Consider the following 22,164-nt stretch of genomic DNA (forward strand, 5'->3'; position numbering starts at 1 on the left):
ACAATATAAAAAAAGAATCAAATTTGTATATATATATATATGATACTGAAATAACACTGCTTTGTTTTCTTTCTTTCATTCATTTTGCTTCTGAGTTGAAATATGACCTGGATATGCTTTTGTGTCCATATTTAAAATCAACAGGGAAAAACAATCATGAGCAAACATTTTAGTCCTAATGCTGAGGAAAGTCAAACAAATAAATCAAAATAACACAGCAAACCTCAAAATATTTGCTACATCTACAGCTCACATTTCATTCACCTGCACGGTTGCTTTTTTTAAATCTCAGAACAGCCCTGTCATCCTCTCCCGGGGTCAGATATCACCCACACCAGTGGAGGTGTAAAAAGCTCCAAGGAGGAACGAATTTGTGAAGGTAAGCGATGCGGAATGCTTATTTGTAGGTCTCCCGTAAATAAGACATGCAGCACCCCAGCCCAAAGCTGCTCAACATGGCTTTCGTCTTCTTACTGTAGAACAGCCCTTCTCAGAATTAAACAGCTCTGTTTAATTCAGGAGCAAAGCGGAGCTTATATGAATACACATGTACGCCTAAAGACATCCCCATCTTCAGTTCAAAGCTGGGTGAATGGGAAAGATCTGATCTTGTATAAGCAGCATGTCTGCCTGCTCTCTCTCTCTCTCTCTCTCTCTCTCTCTCTCTCTCTCTCTCTCTCTCTCTCTCTCTCTCCCTCGCTCCCTTTCACTTCTTATATCACTTTATCTACCCCCCACCCCCTTCAGTCTCTCATTCTCGTATGCTCTCTCCATTAAATAAAGAATTTCCCAAGAATCATTCTTCTTCTCCCCCCACTGCCATCGGCCAACTGTGTTTCCATAGCAACAGACTAAAAGACTTGAATCCTCTGGCTCACACGGAATCAGTGGTGGCAGGCGCATTTCAGGGGCGACTGAACCTGTTGGTGTTTGATGTAGCAATGGTGCAGTAAATGCAAGTGAAACTAAACCAATGGGCGCGCGTTACCATAATACATCCTAAGCGCTGTGTGCATAACGCAACGTAATGATATAATACATCATTCTGATATATGAAACACCAGGGTGGAAATGACAAAGTGGGCTCACTGCTGCTTTCAAAGCATCCTCCAAATGGCCAAATGTGCTTTGTCTATATTAATAAGCTAAGCAGCATTTACTCTGAAAACACATGCTGCACATAAAGATAATCATAGCAATGCAAATTGATGATTGGGACAATCCAGAATGACAGAAATCAATACACAACTATGAAAAGCAGTACACACACACACAGAGTAAAAATACACACTACATGACACAGGTACATGTCTAATCCACTCATAGCGGTTTGCTTGCGCTCATACAGCTCATCGTAAATCAAAATTCCATCAATTGCCTCCGAGCTTTGATTTCTCCCCTGACCTTCTGCATGATCACCAGCTGCACATACATAAAGAAATTGCCTTCATATTATTAAAGGATTTTAAAGGAATATTTCACCCAAAAATTAAAATTTGATGTTTATCTGCTTACCCCCAGGGATACCAAGATGTAGGTGACTTTGTTTCTTCAGTAGAACACAAATAAAGATTTTTAACTCAAATCATTGACGTCTGTTAGTCATATAATGGCAGTCAATGGGACCCACGGATTTGAGAGTCAAAAAAACATACACAGACAAAACCAAATTAAACCCTGCGGCTCGTGACGATACATTGAGGTCTTAAGACAAAATGATTGGTCTGTGCAAGAAACTGAACAGTATTTATTAGGGGATGCAATGGTTCAATTTATTTACGGTTCGGGTTGCATCATGGTTTTAGAGTCACGGTTTTGGTACGGTTCGGTATGTTCTATGTTTAGGGAAAAAAACTATACTGTAGTTTAATCTTCATTAAAGTTACAAAAGCCATTTAAATCAAGAGCAACGAGTGATTTCCTTGTTGTTGCTGTATGATTAATATAGAAAGTGCTGTCACTTTAAGAGAATGCGCTGATCCAGTGCACTTATACAGTATGCTTAGTCTGCTAGGATATTTACAGAGACAGGCATTTTGACAATTTTTGTGTGGATTTGGTTATTCAGGCACAATACTTCAAAGAGAGCTTAATATCTGCATGCTTCCACGCACCGGCTGTTGTGAACACGCTCAGGACAGTAAAAAATGATATAAATACTGTTCAGTTTCTTGCACAGATTGATTGTTAAGACCTCAATGTATCGTAACGAGCCACAGGGTTTAATTTGGTTTTGTCTGTGTATGTTTTTTTGACTCTCAAAGCCATGGGTCCCATTTAGACGGTTAGAGGTAAAAATATTTGTTTGTGTTCTACTGAAGAAACAAAGTCACCTACATCTTGGATGCCCTGGGGGTAAGCAGATAAACATCAAATTTTCATTTTTGGGCGAACTATCCCTTTAATAAAAGCAAAAAAACTGCATGTTCTACAGAGCAAGAGCTTTCTATTAATGTATAGTTTGTTAGGATAGGACAATATTTGGCCGAGATACATCTATTTGAAAATCTGGAATCTAAGGGTGCAAAAAAATCAAAATACTGAGAAAATCACCTTTAAAGTTGTCCAAATTAAGTTCTTAACAATGCATATTACTAATCAAAAATTACATTTTGATAGGTTTACAGTAGGAATTTTACAAAAAATCTTAATGTAACATGATCTTTACTTAATTTCCTACTGATTTTTGACATAAAAGAAAAATCAATAATTTTGACCCATACAATGTATTTTTGGCTATTGCTACAAATATACCCCAGCGACTTAAGACTGGTTTTGTGGTCCAGGGTCACATATAGTTTTAGACTCCAATAGGCAGTGTATCTCGGATCCATCTGTATATCCAAAACGTTTATGCAGTGTTTGTGCTTAGGAGCATTTATGGTTTGTTCTGGTGGCAGACAGGGATGTAGAAGTAGGTGGTAGAGGGGGAGGGGTGATATCTGGCAAAACAACAGCTCACAATGACTGCGTTCCTCCCAGAGAGCAACATCTCACCAGACACAGCAGATATCACCTGTTTGTCCATTGGTAGCATATGCCTAGCAAAAGTGCATTAGCAGCTAATCTGGTGTGCTGGGGATGATGTTTGTTTGCTTGCTTGTTTACCTGTGCTTATTGCATTACAGCCAGTGGGATCTGTGTGTAAGAGTTTTTGTTCTGTTTTTATTGATTTCAGGTTCTGAAGAGGAAATTGGACACAGTTATTGAGATATTAAATATATGCTCCCCCCAGATACTGAATGAGTGGTTTTGTATGCTGTGCCAACGAGGTCCTAATTCACTGTTGGGAGTCTTTAAAACCAAATCAGCCATCAGACTAAATCAAGCACATTGGATGAAGACTGAACATTGTGAAATTTCTAAATATTCAGAACAGATTTTTATTTCCCAGAACATGACTTGGCAGCTGCTGACAGAGAGAGAAAGAAAGAAAAGGAAAACTGACATTAAAAACCTTATATTTTAGGCAACATTTTTCCAGTTATATTTCTAACTTTGGCTACGTTCAGGTTTTCTGGGATTGACAACTGCATTTACTTACAGGTGTGAGTCCTGTTTACATAGCAGCTTACAGTAATGTCTTGAATACTGTCTGTGTGAACGTGCAACAGGAGTCAAGACCATATTCCCTACCAGTTACCAAAGCAAGAATGACCAAAGTAATACCAAAAGTCCAATCGAGCCAAGTTCATCCTTCAAATCTTCAATAACAGACGGCAGCTTTTATATTTGGGTGGAGAGCGGAGCATTTGAGCCGCGGGCAGAACACAAAACTGACGGGAGCAGCTCCGGTGGAGGCTGGATATAAAACTTTCAGATGACACAGCTAATTTCTCCATCACTGTAAGTTACCGAAACCACACATGAATACACACGACTCACGACAGACGCACGTTTGTGCCGCAGAGCGGCTCTCTCGCACTGTATGACGTGACAGACAACTAGTTGTCCAGTCCTGTTTCGTTCACACAGTGCATGTTTTCTGAGAATGCAATTATGAGTTCTGAAAATGTACAGGTGTGAGTTCGGTTATAGAAGGGGTTGTCACGGCCGTAAATAACCATAGTGTGTGTGAACGTAACCGTATTGTGGACTCAAATTGGCCACATTCACACAGCAGCAAAATACGGTTGTCAGTCCTGTATTTGAGACCTTAATATGAAGAGAACATTTTGAGACTCACACCTGTAAGTAAATGCGCAATTTATATACAGTCTAAATACCCAACAATATAGTTGTGAGAGAAGGTACTGAAATATATTTTTTCCTCTCATCTCGTATTTTATTCACTTTAGGGGTTCCGTAGTACACGTCATTTCCTTTCCAAACTATTCCTATTCAATTCAGATTCAGCGGGTTGCGAGAAGAAATCACAATGCTGGCTCAACGTTGTGATATTTGTCAGTCTCTGAGCAACACACCGTTTCATTCTTGGATTAATCAGCATTTATGAATGAATCTATTGAGTGAATGATTCAGTGATACACTCGTAAATATAGTGGCTTAGGGATGTGATAATTGTCTGTTGCACTTACATATTCACACCAAATTCACAGTATTTATACAACAGTAGCCAAAAAGTCCCTGTATAACCTACGATATCCATCAAGATTCTGAAGTGTGAATGGCAGTGAATTCTGATGCAGCCAATAACTTGTTTCATTCCTCAATAAATCAGTTGAGCAAAGGATTCACTTAAAGGATTAACTCACTTCCAGAATAAAAAAATTCTGATAATTTACCCCCATGTCATCCAAGATGTTCATGTCTTTCTTTCTTCAGTCAAAAATAAATTAAGGTTTTTGAGAAAAACATTCCAGGATTTTTCTCCATATAGTGGACTTCAATGGGAGCCAATGGGTTGAAGGTCCAAACTGCAGTTTCAATGCAGCTTCAAAGGGTTCTACACAATCCCAGTCAAGGAATAAGCGTATTATCTAGTGAAACGGTTGGCCATTTTGTACAAATAAATACAAATTTATATACTTTTTAACCACAAATGCTCGTCTTGCACTAGCTCTGCAATGCGCTATGACTTGTAGTCTGGTTCAAAACGGCATTTTCTCCTCCAACTTCAAAATCATCCAACATTGTTGTTTTACCTTTTTTTTAAAGAATGTTTGACTTTTTTTGCATGTTGCATGCTTTCTAGACACTGGGTTACTACTTCCACCTACGTCACGCTTGACCTTTCCAACATGTCTACATAGTGAGTGAAGTTAAGCTAAGCAAGATGAGCAAAATGGTCGATCATTTTGTTAGATAAGACCCTTATTACTCAGCTCGTGTAGAGCCCTTTCAAGCTGCACTGAAACTGCAATTTGGACCTTTAACCAGTTGATCCCTATTGAAGTCCACTATATGGAGAAAAATCCTGGAATGTTTTCCTCAAAAGCCTTAATTTCTTTTCGACTGAAGAAAGAAAGACATGAACATCTTGGACAACATGGGGGTGAGTAAATTGTCAGAGGAGATTTTTATTCTGGAAGTGAACTAATCCTTTAATGGTTAATTAATTAAAGATTAATGAATGTTTCACTTTCTTTTCGCCACCTACTGGTGAAAAGACATACCTGTAGACTCACCATTGGTCTGGATCATGTAAACACAGACAAGCATAGTGATAAAAACAGTGAAAGTCTATTCAAGTAATGTAAATACGACTCAGTACATTATAATTCCTGCAAACTTCAAAACAGTTATTATTAAAGCATGAAACCTGTGAGAAAAAACGGCTGATCGCAGTTGACGAAAGCCAGAGTAGAGCAGGTCAGCGCCTCTCATGCAGCAGTGAGCATCCCATCCCGATCTCTTCCTCAGTCACAGTAGGCTGTTCTAAATTATTGATCTGTGTTCTTTTGTCCCACATAATTTAGAAGCTATTTTGCATTTAAAGACAGATGAAGGAGTCGGCGGTTTGCTCTGAATAATTAATTGTGGCCAGAGATCTGGATCTCTCCTCAGAGAGCATTTTTCTTTCCTGACAAAGCTGCTGTAATGGAACAAAAACTAGTGTTGAATGATGCCAGTCATTTTTTTTTAAATGGAAACTTTTGCATTCAGCTTCCATCCACTTAAAATTCTGCCGTCAAAACATCTAGTCCACCCTTGACATGAGGATGTTGATGTGTTGATCCCAACTGGAGGCTGTCTTTTGAAGTGATACATGATTGATGCCACAGTTAGGCTCTGTGAGTTAGCTGAGACAGACACTACTACCCGTACATTCAAATATTCTCTTATTTTTATCTTCTTTCTCCTGCTCTCTCTCTCTCTCTCTCACACACACATACACTGGCAGTCCATTTCTTTCCCATACACATCATCTGTCTTAGCTGTTCACATTTTTTTCATCTTCTTCAACTCTCTGATGACCATTTGTAGTTTTATTACCTTTACACATCACTGTCAAATTAGCTTGGCAACATCTCTATTCCTGCAAAAGGGAATCTCCCTCTTTTTTATTAAGCTTAGGCAATAAGCCAAGATTCCCCACACACTAACACAAAAGCGATTTTCTTTCTAGTCAGAAATACTCTATTTGTCTTGAGGGAATACTACAAAGTAAACCATCAGGGGTGGATAAAGTGGAACATGAAGAGATTTGGCCATCAACAGAAGCTAATCAGCTGTTCCCAGATGAACCTAAGGATCTGCCAATATAAAACTCTTCTAAAAGTGATCAAAAACATTAGAAATGCCAAAACAGTTGTGCTTCTTAACATTTTTGTAAAAACCATCATACATTTTTTCAGTCATCAACAGAAAGCTCAAAAGAACGACTTCAAAATCTAAATAAAAAGACTACATTTAGTACATTTAAATCTTACTGACCCCAAACTTTTGAATGATAATGCACAAAAGAAAAAAGAAAAAAATATTATTTATGAAGCAATTCATGCTAATGGTATGAGAAGCAAAAAGCGTCTTCATGAGCCATTTAATTGATTTGTACTCACGCCTGGAAAAATTAGTCAGAAAACGATTTCCACACTCATTCATTCTCAGCATGTGTAGCATATGCTGCATAATGTATAAAATGATTCAGGGATGTTATGATCATAACAGCACAGCTTCCTCTTACAATGATTGATCTTTGTCAACCGAATAAATACTCCTGGCTTGGCACGTGTGACATATTCCACATTCCATCATTAGCTTTATGATCGGTCATCCGTAGCTGTTCACTTGAGCAGTCCTGGATTAGAGGCCAGACAGGCTTTAAATTTCCCTGGCCATCAGCCCCATCTACATCCTTCACATCAATAATGAATTAACTTATGTGAACTGCAAGAGACCATTTCTAAATTTAGCTACTATACAGTCTCCTCACGTACGGGCCACCATCAGGCTGCCACCGTAGGGCTGCCCCTCTATCAAAACACTCATACACGTGTACGAATACACACACAGGCACATACGGACACACTCTCTCTTAGTCAATTCTGCAATTACACGTCAACAGGGAAAAACTGCTCTAACAAAGGCGGTGACAGTTGCCGAAGCTCAGGGGAGGAGAGGTTAATTACTTCACAAATGGCTAAAGCAAATGACTAAAGACTACATCAAGCACCTAGGCAGCCCTAAGAGAATAGAAAGAGTGGCCATCTGTATAAAAGCAATCGTATGTACATTATATTTAGGGGGTCTGCAGTCACCCGTCTTTGACCCTTAAATACTGTATCTTGAAATCTGTGGTTTGCGTGATCTCTTTTTGTGTGTACTAAATGCAGCAGCTACAGTAAGCCATCCAAGGTTATTTCAATCTGAATCCTCTCTTTACCAGTCATAAAAATGTTAAAGTTCATTACTTTAAGTATTATCTGCAGGCATTGGCTGCTGTGCCAAACACTGCTGTCATAAATATCTCTCATCCGAATGCTCTCCGTTTCAATGAAATCACAAAATGAAATGCAACCAAATACACTGTTACTGATACTGTATGCTGCTTCCTTCTAATTTATGAATTGGAACTTGCATTGAATTGACACTCCATAGAAAGCTAAATTGGAAAATTAGAATTCAAATTGAAATGAAAGAAAGTGGAAATTACTGAAATTTATCACAGCTGATGCATTCTTTGTTCTTTATAATTTTATCTATCGATCTATTGATCGAGAAATTAACCTAGACATCAATCTATCTAGACATCTTTCTATATAGACATCTGTCTAAACATCTATCTTTCTTTCCATCTAGACAATTGTCTAGACATCTTTCTATTTAGACATCTTTCTAAACATCTATCTTTCTAGGCGTCTTTCCATCTAGACATCTATCTGTCTAGACATCTATCTTTCTAGGCGTCTTTCCATCTAGACATCTATCTGTCTAGACATCTATCTTTCTAGGCGTCTTTCCATCTAGACATCTATCTGTCTAGACATCTATCTTTCTAGGCGTCTTTCCATCTAGACATCTATCTGTCTAGACATCTATCTTTCTAGGCGTCTTTCCATCTAGACATCTATCTGTCTAAACATCTATCTTTCTAGGCGTCTTTCCATCTAGACATCTATCTGTCTAGACATCTATCTTTCTTTCCATCTAGACAAATGTCTAGACATCTTTCTATTTAGACATCTTTCTAAACATCTATCTTTCTAGGCGTCTTTCCATTTAGACATCTATCTGTCTAGACATCTTTCCGTCTAGACATCTTTTTAGTCACCTTTCTTTCTAGACATCTATCTAGAAATCTATCTTTCTAGACATCTATCTGTCCAGACATCTATCTTTCTAGGCGTCTTTCCATCTAGACATCTATCTGTCTAGACATCTATCTTTCTAGGCGTCTTTCCATCTAGACATCTATCTGTCTAGACATCTATCTTTCTAGGCGTCTTTCCATCTAGACATCTATCTGTCTAAACATCTATCTTTCTAGGCGTCTTTCCATCTAGACATCTATCTGTCTAAACATCTATCTTTCTAGGCGTCTTTCCATCTAGACATCTATCTGTCTAGACATCTATCTTTCTTTCCATCTAGACAAATGTCTAGACATCTTTCTATTTAGACATCTTTCTAAACATCTATCTTTCTAGGCGTCTTTCCATCTAGACATCTATCTGTCTAGACATCTTTCCGTCTAGACATCTTTTTAGTCACCTTTCTTTCTAGACATCTATCTAGAAATCTATCTTTCTAGACATCTATCTGTCCAGACATCTATCTTTCTAGGCGTCTTTCCATCTAGACATCTATCTGTCTAGACATCTATCTTTCTAGGCGTCTTTCCATCTAGACATCTATCTGTCTAGACATCTATCTTTCTAGGCGTCTTTCCATCTAGACATCTATCTGTCTAAACATCTATCTTTCTAGGCGTCTTTCCATCTAGACATCTATCTGTCTAAACATCTATCTTTCTAGGCGTCTTTCCATCTAGACATCTATCTGTCTAAACATCTATCTTTCTAGGCGTCTTTCCATCTAGACATCTATCTGTCTAAACATCTATCTTTCTAGGCGTCTTTCCATCTAGACATCTATCTGTCTAGACATCTATCTTTCTAGGCGTCTTTCCATCTAGACATCTATCTGTCCAGACATCTATCTTTCTAGGCGTCTTTCCATCTAGACATCTATCTGTCCAGACATCTATCTTTCTAGGCGTCTTTCCATCTAGACATCTATCTGTCCAGACATCTATCTTTCTAGGCGTCTTTCCATCTAGACATCTATCTGTCCAGACATCTATCTTTCTAGGCGTCTTTCCATCTAGACATCTATCTGTCCAGACATCTATCTTTCTAGGCGTCTTTCCATCTAGACATCTATCTGTCCAGACATCTATCTTTCTAGGCGTCTTTCCATCTAGACATCTATCTGTCTAAACATCTATCTTTCTAGGCGTCTTTCCATCTAGACATCTATCTGTCTAGACATCTTTCCGTCTAGACATCTTTTTAGTCACCTTTCTTTCTAGACATCTATCTAGAAATCTATCTTTCTAGACATCTATCTGTCCAGACATCTTTCTAGACATCTATCTGTCCAGACATCTTTCTAGACATCTATCTGTCCAGACATCTTTCTATCTAGACATCTTTTTAGTCATCTTTCTTTCTAGACATCTATCTAGAGATCTATCTTTCTAGACAACTTTCCATCTAGACGTCTGTCTAGACATCTTTCTAGACATCATTCAATCTAGACATCTTTCTAAACAACTTTCTAGATATTGATCCATCTAGAGATCTTTCTATCTAGACATTTTCCTATCTAGAAATCTGTCTAGACATTTTTCTATTCAGACATCTACTGTATCTGTCTAGACATCTTTCCCTCCAGACATCTATCTAGACATCTTTCTATCTATCTAGCAAATCTATCTAGACATCTTTCTCTCCAGATATACATATATCTAGATATCTATCTAGACATTTATCTAGACATCTATCTAGTCATCTTTCTATCTAGACATTCATCTAGACTTCTATCTATCTAGACATCTTTCTCTCTAGACATCTATCTCTTAGACATTTTTCAAACATTCCAAGCTTTGCCAAACCAACATTTCAAGTTTGTCTTGAAAAACTTAACCTGTAGTTAAAAAACACATTCATATGAATTTCTTTCAGTTAGCTTTAATTGTACTTAGATTATTTTCAGAGGGATTGCTCCCTCAATTCAAATTCAGAAACTGAAAAGACACAATTATATTCTGAATAGAAAATCCTGGTTGGTACAGTGTTCGAGTTGGCGTGTGAGTGTCTATATCTCTCTTGTAGGAAAAAAAGTAATTTTAAGTCATAGAGTCATAAACATGATTTCAAACTAAAGTCTGTGTCACAGCTTTCTTAACACTACATTACAGTGCATTAGTGAGACATTAGCATGACGTTGGATTTCCGAAACCGGCGGTATTGCTGCCAGAGAGACCTCCCCCTTCCCCCACGCGGCTCTCTTTTGTGAGTGCACATGAGATGACCAGGGCCAGGCAAGCGGCTTTCAGCTCACCGCAGATTCACAGGGATATCATGGTTTTTAGGGCTTGAATCAAGCGGCTCACCCATTTAATTTGTGAGATTACTCCTCTAATTTCTCACTAAAATAAACCACTCAGCTCCGACATATGGAATGTTTTAAAGTTTTCTCCATTTGAAACCCCACTCGGATCGCATTAAACAATTGTCTTATGCTCTGGGTCACATGTACAACACTTTTACTGGCAGCTCATCTGTTAATGGTGTAGGATCTCACACATGCAAACACAGCATGTTCACAAACATACACCCAGGCATATGCCTCTGGTGCTTTATAGCACCACTCCTCCACATCTCTGACGTCAGCGAGTTTTGCACATGCTCACGTGACTCACACTTTTGCTTTGCACATCACATGATCAAAGAGGTAATCTGATATCATCTGGCAGAGGGGAATATGAATGGGGACATGCCACCTGCTGCGCTGCTGTCTGTCAGCCTGCGCTTCGGGGCTAAAGCGTGTAAAAGAAAATCTGTCCGATGCATTTTTCTCTGCTCCCTAATGAAATTTAAACAGCCTAATGTGACGCTCTGGGTCCTCGGAACTGTTAGTCTTGTTGTCTGTAAACCCCATAGAATCATGATGTCCCATGTCTCTGCTAGTAAAGAAAGATGAAAACGACAGCGAATGCACAAAAATCGACATCTGAATACATTTTACGTTATTTAGTAGGACAATGCGGGGTTACAAATGAACTCCACTTCACTGAAGTGTTTATTGTCGTCTTGGATCAATAAGAAGGTCTTAAGGTAAATAGACTAATCGTTACTGATTGCTATGAACACGGTGATGGTCTAATGCAGAATAAAAACTGTTAACTATTCATGGGTTTTGATAAAAGGCAGACCTGATGGAATGGTGTGAGATAGAGTCAGTGAGCTGTGGCCCGTTAATAGTAGCGAGGTCAGTACGTTTATGTCCAGAAGCCATTTTCCCCACTGCTCCATTTAATTTGGACATGTAGCCGTAAATTATAGAACGATGCGGTGCTATGTTATGCTTTGAGTAAAAATAAGCTTGTTTTGATACAGTGAACATCTAAAAAATTAGACTCTTGTGTTAAGTAAATCTCTGGAGGGGAGAAGAAGTAGAAGAAGAAAAAGAAGAAAGAATTTCCATCTACATCTATATTTAACAGCGCCTTGGGACATGGAAACAGTGAGTACACTGACAATGCAGCTATGATCAAACAGCTATTTTCAGGTTAGAATGGATTATTTTAAGATTAAGAAGTAGTTTGGCCAAAAATAAATGTTCTGTCATTATTTGCTCACCCCAGTGTTGTTCCAAATCGTATGACTTTCTATTTTCTGCACACAAAAGGAGAAATATATATAAAACCGCAACTGAACTGAGGCTTTCAAACTTTAAAAAGGATGCCAAAGCATCATAAAATAATTATAAAAGTGATCCACATGCACCACATTCTAAGTTTTCTGTTCAAGTCATAGGACGGCTTCTCTTTTGGATCTTCATGAAAGTTTATGAGAGAAGCAGCATTGTCTGGTATGTAAAAAAAATCATTGTTTTGAGTCAAATTATATGGGTTGGATTAATGCAGCTCTTAAGTTTCAACTTATTGACTCAATGATCTGTTCACAGCTGTTTACAGTTCATATGGAGGGGCAATCAGCAAATAACAACTTAAATTTTAGTCTCCATGTCACCCAAAGCTTATGTATGACTTAAGAAGACTTAAAGGGAACCCCGGGTATTAAGACTAGTATGGCTTAATATAATGTAAATGATGTCTCTTGCTGAATTATGTAGTAGAAAACCCATGAAAGATTTACATTATTTAAAAAACCCACATTGTTTTATTCATATTTGGGACTTTGGGGGGTGCCAGCATTTTGATGACATGAAATGGTTGCACAAGGTGAGATATTGGTGCTACCTGTTGCTAGTTTTACTGCAACACAACTCAGAAAATAAAACACGGATACGATGCCACATTGTGCAGCTTTTGGTTGTAATTTTCAGTCGAAGGGCAACAAGAGAAGTGATGTAAGTCTTTACTGCTTTCCTAGCAATGAGAAAGGTAAAAAAAGAATGGGAAGATGCCTGTGGACAGATAATACTTCCTAAAGACCTGCGTCTTTGTTCTCTCCACTTTAGCCCTGAATCCATTGAGGCTTTTAGTAGACCACAGCTACTGAAAGAGCTTACAAATGGCAGAGACAAGAAGCACTAGATGCCATCCTGACAGGATATAAACATGCCAACACTTGTCATGACGCCACAGGCACTGAAGGAGTTTCTCAGCGCAGACTTTACTCAATATCCGCAGGCGTTTAGACTCTTTTTGGGGAAAAAAAACGATGGTACGGCATTTGGTTTACGCCTATGCTTATAACCCATCAGCACCTGAAAGCTCTTTCAGTAGCTTTGGTCATTGCATCAGTATTTTATTTTCCAAGCTGTACTGCAGTAAAAATAGCAACAGGTAGCGCCAATAGCTCACAAAGTGCAACTATTTCACATCATCAAAATAATGGTGGCTCCCATAGTCCAAAATATGTATAAACCGATGTGGATTTTTCAAATAACGTAACTACATATGTCAGTAAGAGACATAATTTATGTTATATTAAGCCATACAAGTTTTAATACCCGGGGTTTCCTTTAAAATATGTACACAAGTCATACGGACCACTTATTTAATACTCTTAAGATGCCTTTTTGCCAACATTAAAGTTTAAAGGCCTCAGTTCTCAACTGAGTGTAACTGCCTTTTGTGTTCCTCAGAGATGTAATTTAGGTTTGGAACGACATCGAAGTGAGTAAATGATTGCAAAATGTTCATTTTTGAATGAACTACTACTTCAAGTGTCATTTTGCCACAATTTTAAGAAAATGCAGCGTTATGTCAAGACAGATTTGACACTGGTGACATTGGTGTGCAGCAAAGGATGGATTTGATCTGCATACAGTATCAGGATTAAACACAGTTGTGATAGAGTTCATCTAGAGGCAGTTGTAACTCATTTCTTCCCAACAGTCAAGCTAAGCTGATGACTCTCTCAGCACATGCTCAATAGGTGTTCTCACCCTGCCTGTGAAAAACAAGTGACTGAATGACATCATCTCTGCATGCACTGTATCGACTCACATTGCAGTCCAGTAGATCCATACTGTCCAGGCTCTTGCTTCTGTGGATGCGGCCCTTGATCCTGCGCAGTGATGGTTTGGCCTGAGTCGCAGCCGCAGCAGGTGGCGTCGTAGCAGAGGCACCAGAGGCAGCAGGGGCTTCTGAATCAGGTGGCACCCTGCGGTGGAGAGACATTAGCACATAATCATACGGCATGCTGGGATCCTTAATGTCCACTCAGACCAGCTGCTACCTACATTTACACACTTTTATCCAAAGCGTCTTTCTTTCAAGGTACTGTTTAACAGTTTGGGGAACGTGTTTAGTTCAGTAAGGATGCATTCAATTGATCTTAACTGACAGCGAAAAAAGGTAAATTGTTATGAAAGATTTTAAAATAATTAGCAGCATAACATTTTTCAACATTAATTATAATAAGAAGAACCGTTTCTTCAAATCAGCATATTAGAAAGATTTCTGAAAGATCATGTGACACTGAAGGCTGAAGCAATGATGCTGAAAATTCAGCTTTGTCCTCACATGAATACATTATATTATAAAACGCTAGAACTATAAAACTGTACTTTGAAATTGCAATAATATTTCACAACATTACTCTTTTTACTGTATTTTTAATTACATGAATACAGCCTTTACATGCATAAGAGATTTTATTCAAAGATATTAAAAACATCCTTCAAACAGCAACTTTTCAAACAGTAATGTACATTTTATAAGCTTATACATTCTCAGAGAATCAAACCCAGGACTAATTTTTGAGCTACTTTACAGGAACGTATGGAAGCCTGCTAATGCCACTGAATAAAAAATAAAAATAAAAAAGGTAATTACGACTTTTATCTCGCAGTTCTGACTATTTTATTACAATTGTGAGTTTACATCTTGCAATTTTGACCTTTTTTTCAGCAATTGTGAGTTTATGACTCCATAACTTGCAATTGCAAGGTATCAAGTCCGAATTTTAAGATACAAACTCAGAATTGTGAGAACTGTTTTCTCAAAATTTAACTCTCATAAATCGCAATTGCAAGTTTACATCTTTCAATTCTGAAAAAAAATGTCAGAATTGCAAGATCTAAAAATATTAAAAGGTAACTGCGACTTTTACCTTGCAATTCTGACTTTTTTTCCTCAGAAGTGCAAGTTTATGACTTCATTCAATTCTGAGAGCAGTCTTTTTTTCAAAACTGGTCTTTAAAACTCACAATTGCTAGTTTATATCTCACAATTATGAGAAAAAGTCAGAATTGGAAAGGAAAGGAGGTGAAGTGAGGCCAAGTATGGTGACCCATACTAGGAATTTGTGCTCTGCATTTAACCCATCCAAGTGCACACACACAGTAGTGAACACACACACACCGTGAACACACACCCAGAGCAGTGGGCAGCCATTGCCCGGGGAGCAGTTGGGAGTACGGTGCATTGCTCAAGGGACTCACCTCAGTCATGGTATTGAGGGTGGAGAGAGTGCTGGTTATTCACCTTCCCCACCGACAATCCCTGCCGGACCTGAGACTCGAACCTGCAACCTTTGGGTTTCAAGTCCGACTCTCTAACCATTAGGCCACGGCTGCCCCAATTGCGAGACAGAGATCTGCAATTCTGAATTTCTCACAATTTTGAGTTTATATCTCACAATTCTGACTTTATTTCTCAGAATTGCAAGTTTATATCTAGCAATTCTGACATTATAACTCGCAGTTATGAGTTTATCTCACAATTCTGAGAAAAAAGTCTTTTTTAACCCGAGATTATTAACCCGCAATTATGATTTTCTCTTAATGGTGAGATTATATCTTGCAATTCTGACTTTGTATCTCACAATTCTGATATGAAAGTCAAAATTGCGAAGTCAGAATTGCGAGATATAAAACTGCAATTCTAAATTTCTCATAATTGTAAGTTTATATCTCACAATTCTGAGAAAAGAGTCAGAATTGCGAGATATAAACCCGCAATTCTGATTTTCTCTTAATGGTGAGTTTATATCTTGTAATTCTGAGTTTATATCTCACAATTCTGATATGAAAGTCAAAATTGCGAGGAAAAAAGTCAGAATTGCGAGATATAAAACTGCAATTCTAAATTTCTCACAAAATTGCTAGTTTATATCTCACAATTATGAGAAAAAGTCAGAATTACGAGATATAAACCCGCAATTCTGATTTTCTCTTAATGGTGAGTTTATATCTTGTAATTCTGAGTTTATATCTCACAATTCTGATATGAAAGTCAAAATTGCGAGGAAAAATGTCAGAATTGCGAGATATAAAACTGCAATTCTAAATTTCTCACAAAATTGATATAATTGATATATCAATTTTGTGAGAAATTTAGAATTGCAGTTTTATATCTCGCAATTCTGACTTTTTCTCATAATTGTGAGATATAAACCTGCAATTTTACATTTCTCACAATTGTTAAGTTTATATCTCACAATTCTGACTTCATTTCTCAGAATTGCAAGTTTATATCTCACAATTATGAGTTTCTCACAATTCTGAGAAAAAAAGTCAGAAATACGAGATATAAACCTACAATTCTGAATTTCTCACAATTGTAAGTTTATATCTCGCAATTCTAAGAAAGAAGTCACAATTGAAAAAAAAGTAAGAATTGCGAGATATAAACCCACAATTCTGAATTTCTCGCAGTTTATATCTTGCAATTCTGACTTCATTTCTCAGAATTGCAAGTTTATATCTCACAATTCTGACTTTATAACTCACAATTATGAGTTTCTCACAATTCTGAGAAAAAAAGTCAGAATTACGAGATATAAACCCACAATTCTGAATTTCTCGCAGTTTATATCTTGCAATTCTGACTTCATTTCTCAGAATTGCAAGTTGATATCTCGCAATTCTGACTATTTTACAACTGTGAGTTTATATCATGCAATTCTGAGAAAAAAAGTCAGAATTACGAGTTTATATCTCTCAATTCTGACTTCAAATCAGAATTGCAAGATATAAATATTGCAATTCTGATTTTATAACTCACAATTGTGAGTTTATATCACGCAACTCTGAGAAAAAAAGTCTGTGAGATAATTTAAACAACATTTTATTTTTTATTCCGTGGTGGAACCTGGCTTCCATAGCAATGCCTATATTAATTACAAGCACTAATATATTCATAAGATTTCACAGGGTAAATTAGGGACATCTTCTGCAATTTACTTGATGGAGCAAGAAATGCACACACATAATACAAATCAGAGCTTAGGTGTCATCATTCGTCCCTGATTAACCTAATCCAACTAAAAGCAAAGCTTATCATAAAAGGGTCTTACGTAACTCTACACTCACCACTAAGATAGACTGACTGTTTTTTTGTAGATTAGACTTTGTATAATGCGCATGCATCAAAGATTCAAGAAACGTTTCTCCCACTTACACCCATATGGATCTCTGTTCTCTCACAGGAGGTGTCTGTTAGCGTGAATTAGTGCAAGGAGCAATTAAACCCTCGGGATATATTGGCCATGATAGCTTTAATGCTCTCATAAAAATCCCTGTCTCCATAATTAGAGGTGCTTTCTAAGGCAAGCATCTCTGTTACGATTGCTCACATTTACGGTAAAGGATTTAAACAACCCCTAACCCCAAGTATTTCACTTTGGTGCGTGAAAGCATCCGGCACGGTTTGTGTTTAGAAGATGAATGAATGATATCCCAAATCATGCATGAGAAGGAGTGTGCTATTATGTTTCAGTGATCAGAAATCTGTATTTAGAAACCAAAATATCACAGACTCTCTCCCATCTTTTCTCTGTTTGGGGCAAAATCCATAGGGTTACTGTGAGCAGGCGATCCCAAGGGAAAGGCCGGAGGGAGATTTGTTTTAGTCCTGTCATTGGGTGATTTATGTAACCCCAGTGGCCTTTAGGAATGAGTATCACCTTCCAGTTTGATTTTCCTGCTGCTGTCTCTTGTCAAACTGAAGGGACAAGAGAGTCTGAAGTGCTCACCCACAGTGAGAACAGCAGAATCCCATTATGAAATCCTTAAAACCGAATAAGCTCAGAGGACAGCATTGAGGCTCCGTGTTGTACAGGAATCTATAGGTGCCTTGCAGTAAAATAAAAACAAATATTGGCTCGAAGCTTAGTTGTGCATTGAGCTCTGAAGCTCAATGTAACTGGCTAACGTTTTTTTATTTTGAGTTTTAAATACATGAATTAATTAACTGATAAAATTAAAATAAAATCAGATTTATAGGCCTTCCATTATTATAACAAAAGAAAAAAAAGAAAATAAGCATCTGTTTTTCTGACTTTCCATTACTTAATGGCACACTGCGTAAATTAAATTAAAATAAAATAAAATGAAATATATACACATATATATATATATATATATATATATATATATATATATATATGAGCATGTAATTAGTTGGTATTTTTATGACAAAAAAAGAAAAGGACAGGAAAGGAAAGGACAGGAAAGGAAAGGAAAGGAAAGGAAAGGAAAGGAAAGGAAAGGAAAGGAAAGGAAAGGAAAGGAAAGGAAAGGAAAGGAAAGGAAAGGAAAGGAAAGGAAAGAAAAGAGCCATCTGTTTCACTGGCTTTTCATTATTTTAATGGCACAATCCATCTATTAAAATAAAATGAAAAAGAAAAGACAAATCTGATTTATGAGCATTTAATTGATTGGTATTTTTGGATGACAAAAAACTAAATAAAATATATAAAAATAAATAAATAAAATAAAATTAAAAAAAAAAAAGCCATCTGTTTCACTGTTTTTTTATTATTTTATGGCACACTGTGTGAATTAAAATAAAATAAAATAATAAAATAAAATGTTAAAAAAGAAAAGAAAATTCTGATTTATTAACATGTGATTGATATTTTTGATTGGTATTTTTTGATGACAGACTACAACAAAAAATAAAATAAACTATAATAAAATAAAATAAAAAGCCATCTGTTTCACTGGCTTTTCATTATTTAATGGCACACTGTGTAAATTAAACTAAAATAAAATAAAATTAAATAAAAAAAAATAGAAAAGAAAATTCTGATTTATTAGCATGTGATTGATATTTTTGATTGTTATTTTTTTATGACAGAGTAAAACAAACAAAAAAACTATAATGAAAAAATAAAATCATAATAAAATAAATATATAATATAATATAATATAATATAATATAATATATGTTTTGCTTGCTTTCCATTATTTATTGGCATACTGGGTAAATTAAAATAAAATGGAAAAAAAATATAAAAAATTTATGAGCATGTGATTGATTGGTGCATTGTTGACCAAAACACATCATTAACCAAATCCAAACTAAACTAAAATAAAAACCCTGGTCCTGACAGTGTCATTTTAGCACACAGCATATTACAACAGTACAATATTACATTATATTTTGTATATTTTTGTTTAATTGTTCACACAGACAGCTGCTCAATTATTTATTTATTTTTTCACCTGTTCCTAAATAGCATGTAAAAATAAAATAAAATGTGTTTGCTAACTGAACATGTGGGTCAGACATTCTATTCTTGTTTAAAAGGTCATTTTTTTTACCAGAAAAAGCTGAACCCAAGACTAAACCCATACAAACAGGCCACTGCAATTGTGAATTTTTAGGATCTATCTTCTCCATAGCCAGTTTCTGTTCCCAATGGGCAGACAGGCTGAGTGACAGTGGCCCTTCTGTCCACTTCCTCTCATTTTTACATGGTGGTCAGGCCGATACACGTGCTCTTTCGCTCCCTGGCAGAACACACTCCGCAATTCATTCCCCAAACCGGAGAGCAGTCTGGCCAAAGTGAGAGCCTTGGATCCCATTTGCTGATGTGAATCCCTCTGATTGGCAGGCAGAGCACCAGAGCTGGGCTTCTCTCCTGTGACCTCCACACTGCCCACGATCTCTAGAGGATTTGCACTAAACCCAAGAGCACCGCATTCAATCTGGACAGGCTTCTGTTGCCACCAAGCTCACTCTCTCCCTTTTCTCATCTCCCTCTCTCTCTCTCTCACACACACACTCTGTTATTCTGGGGACTCATTCACACACACTGTACTAAGCAGAAGCTTAAACCCTCTGCAGTACAAGAGTGAAATAATTTAACTTCAACTCATAAGGGATTCCCATAACACAAGTATAAGTGTTTAGAAAACCAATCAAATCATTACCTCAGAAAAAAAACTGTTTCTCTAATTTTGAATACATATAAATATACATAATTTTTTTAAATAATTCATTTTAGACATATAAAATCTAATCAATTCTGGAAATATGTTGTCTTAATATCATGCTTACTAATTTTCCACAAAATATAAATGTGACCCTGGAGCACAAAACCAGTCATAAGGGACAATTTGTTGAAATTAAGATTTATACATCACAACTATTTGAAAATCAAAAAATTAAGAGAATCAACCTTTAAAGTTGTCTAAATGAAGTTCTTAGAAATGCATATTACTAATCAAAAATTAAGTTTTGATATATTTACTGTTGGGAATTTACAAAATATCTTCATGGAACATGATCTTTACTTAATATCCCAATGAATTTTGGCATAAAAGAAAAAAATATAATTTTTAGCAATACAATGTACCAGAGTACAGGTACCTAAACAAGGGGAGAGATGGGTAAAAGAAAAAAAAAAAAACACTAAAATACTGGTCATTTATCACACTCTTTGGGGCTCTATCATTACTGTGCAAAATGTCTAAGCTGTAGCTAATTTCAGGCCAGGAAAATATTACATGGTGAAGTGTCCTTTCCTTGGCCCTTAAGAGTAATGCACTAAAATATTAAGCAGTCTGCCCTGTTTATCCACCCCTCTCAACTTCACAACAAACAAGAGCATTTCCTTCAAAAGGAAAACACTCCTCACGACTGCTCTAAGAGGTGAGCTTCATGAATGTTACATGAAGTCTTGCCTAGAAATAGCAATTCTTCCAGCTCAGTGTGAGTGTTTTAAGAGGTCACTGTCACTGGGAGATCCGACAACCACTGATTACTGTACCACACACACACACACACACACACACACGTTTTATGGGGACATTCCATAGGCGTAATGGTTTTCATACTGTACAAACCGTATTTTCTATCGCCCTACACCTACCCAACACCTAAACCTAGCCCTCACAGGAGATTGTGCACACTTTTACTTCCTCAAAAAAACTCATTGTGCATGATTTATAAGCCTGTTTCCTCATGGGGACCTAAGAAATGTCCCCACAAGGTCAAAATCTACTGGTATTCCTATCCTTGTGGGGACATTTGGTCCCCATAACGTGATGAATACCAGGTACACACACGCACGCACATTTAACAAATCATTTAACTGAAGTGTTTATTTTTAAAGAAGGTTCAAATCCTCACTGATGCTCCAGAAGGAAAAACAATGCATTAAGAGCCAAGTTTGAAGATCAGGGTAAATTTTACTTATTTTGTCTTCTAGGAAACATGTAACCATCTTCTATTGCTTCTGAGTAAGAACTTGGGTCTTTTGTTCACTTCATTTTCCCACGGATTCATTTACGAATAAGACAGTTTGACACAGGATTTTCCGAAGACTGAAACTACAAGACTGCTGTGCTGACTATATTGAATCCAACAGTAATGTTGCAACACACAAGAACGAGAAAACTGTTTATATTACGTGGTTACTATTGCTTTGTCTGTTATTACAGATAGTTTGATATGTATTAAGTATTTATGTGTCCATCTATGAAGGATGTAGGCTGTCAAACATACACCACTATTAGCCAATCATAGCAGTGGGCATTTATTTCCGGGTCTACAATCCGCCATGCCTATTCAAAAAGAGTGTTCTCGTGAGGGGGTCAAAACAGGACAGAAATATCTTATTACTTCTATATTATGGTGTTTTTTTGATGTGAAAATCTTGATGACATTATAAGTAGACCTCAGAGAACAGTACAAAATAATAAAAAAGGCAGTCTGTGACCCCTTAAAAGAAATAACATTTAAAGGAAAGGACAATATTTGTTCAGTCTTTTTGCAAGGCGCTTACATGTTAAAGGCGAAACTAAATTCGACTGCCTCATCATCAATAG

The 22,164-nt window shown here is 36.9% G+C and overlaps 1 protein-coding gene across 9 annotated transcripts in view; it reads right to left on the minus strand.

Moving 5' to 3' along the window:
* tjp1a (tight junction protein 1a) overlaps positions 1-22,164 on the minus strand; it is a 154,046-nt gene that overhangs the window by 120,714 nt on the left and 11,168 nt on the right. For all 9 annotated transcript variants that reach the window (XM_073836189.1, XM_073836188.1, XM_073836190.1 and 6 more), the window contains exon 2: positions 14,108-14,264. In XM_073836189.1, coding sequence (XP_073692290.1) covers positions 14,108-14,264 — 157 coding nt within the window. The remainder of the gene's footprint in view (positions 1-14,107; positions 14,265-22,164) is intronic.

This window comes from Garra rufa, chromosome 3 (genome assembly GCF_049309525.1).
Source record: "Garra rufa chromosome 3, GarRuf1.0, whole genome shotgun sequence".
Taxonomy (NCBI): domain Eukaryota; kingdom Metazoa; phylum Chordata; class Actinopteri; order Cypriniformes; family Cyprinidae; genus Garra; species Garra rufa.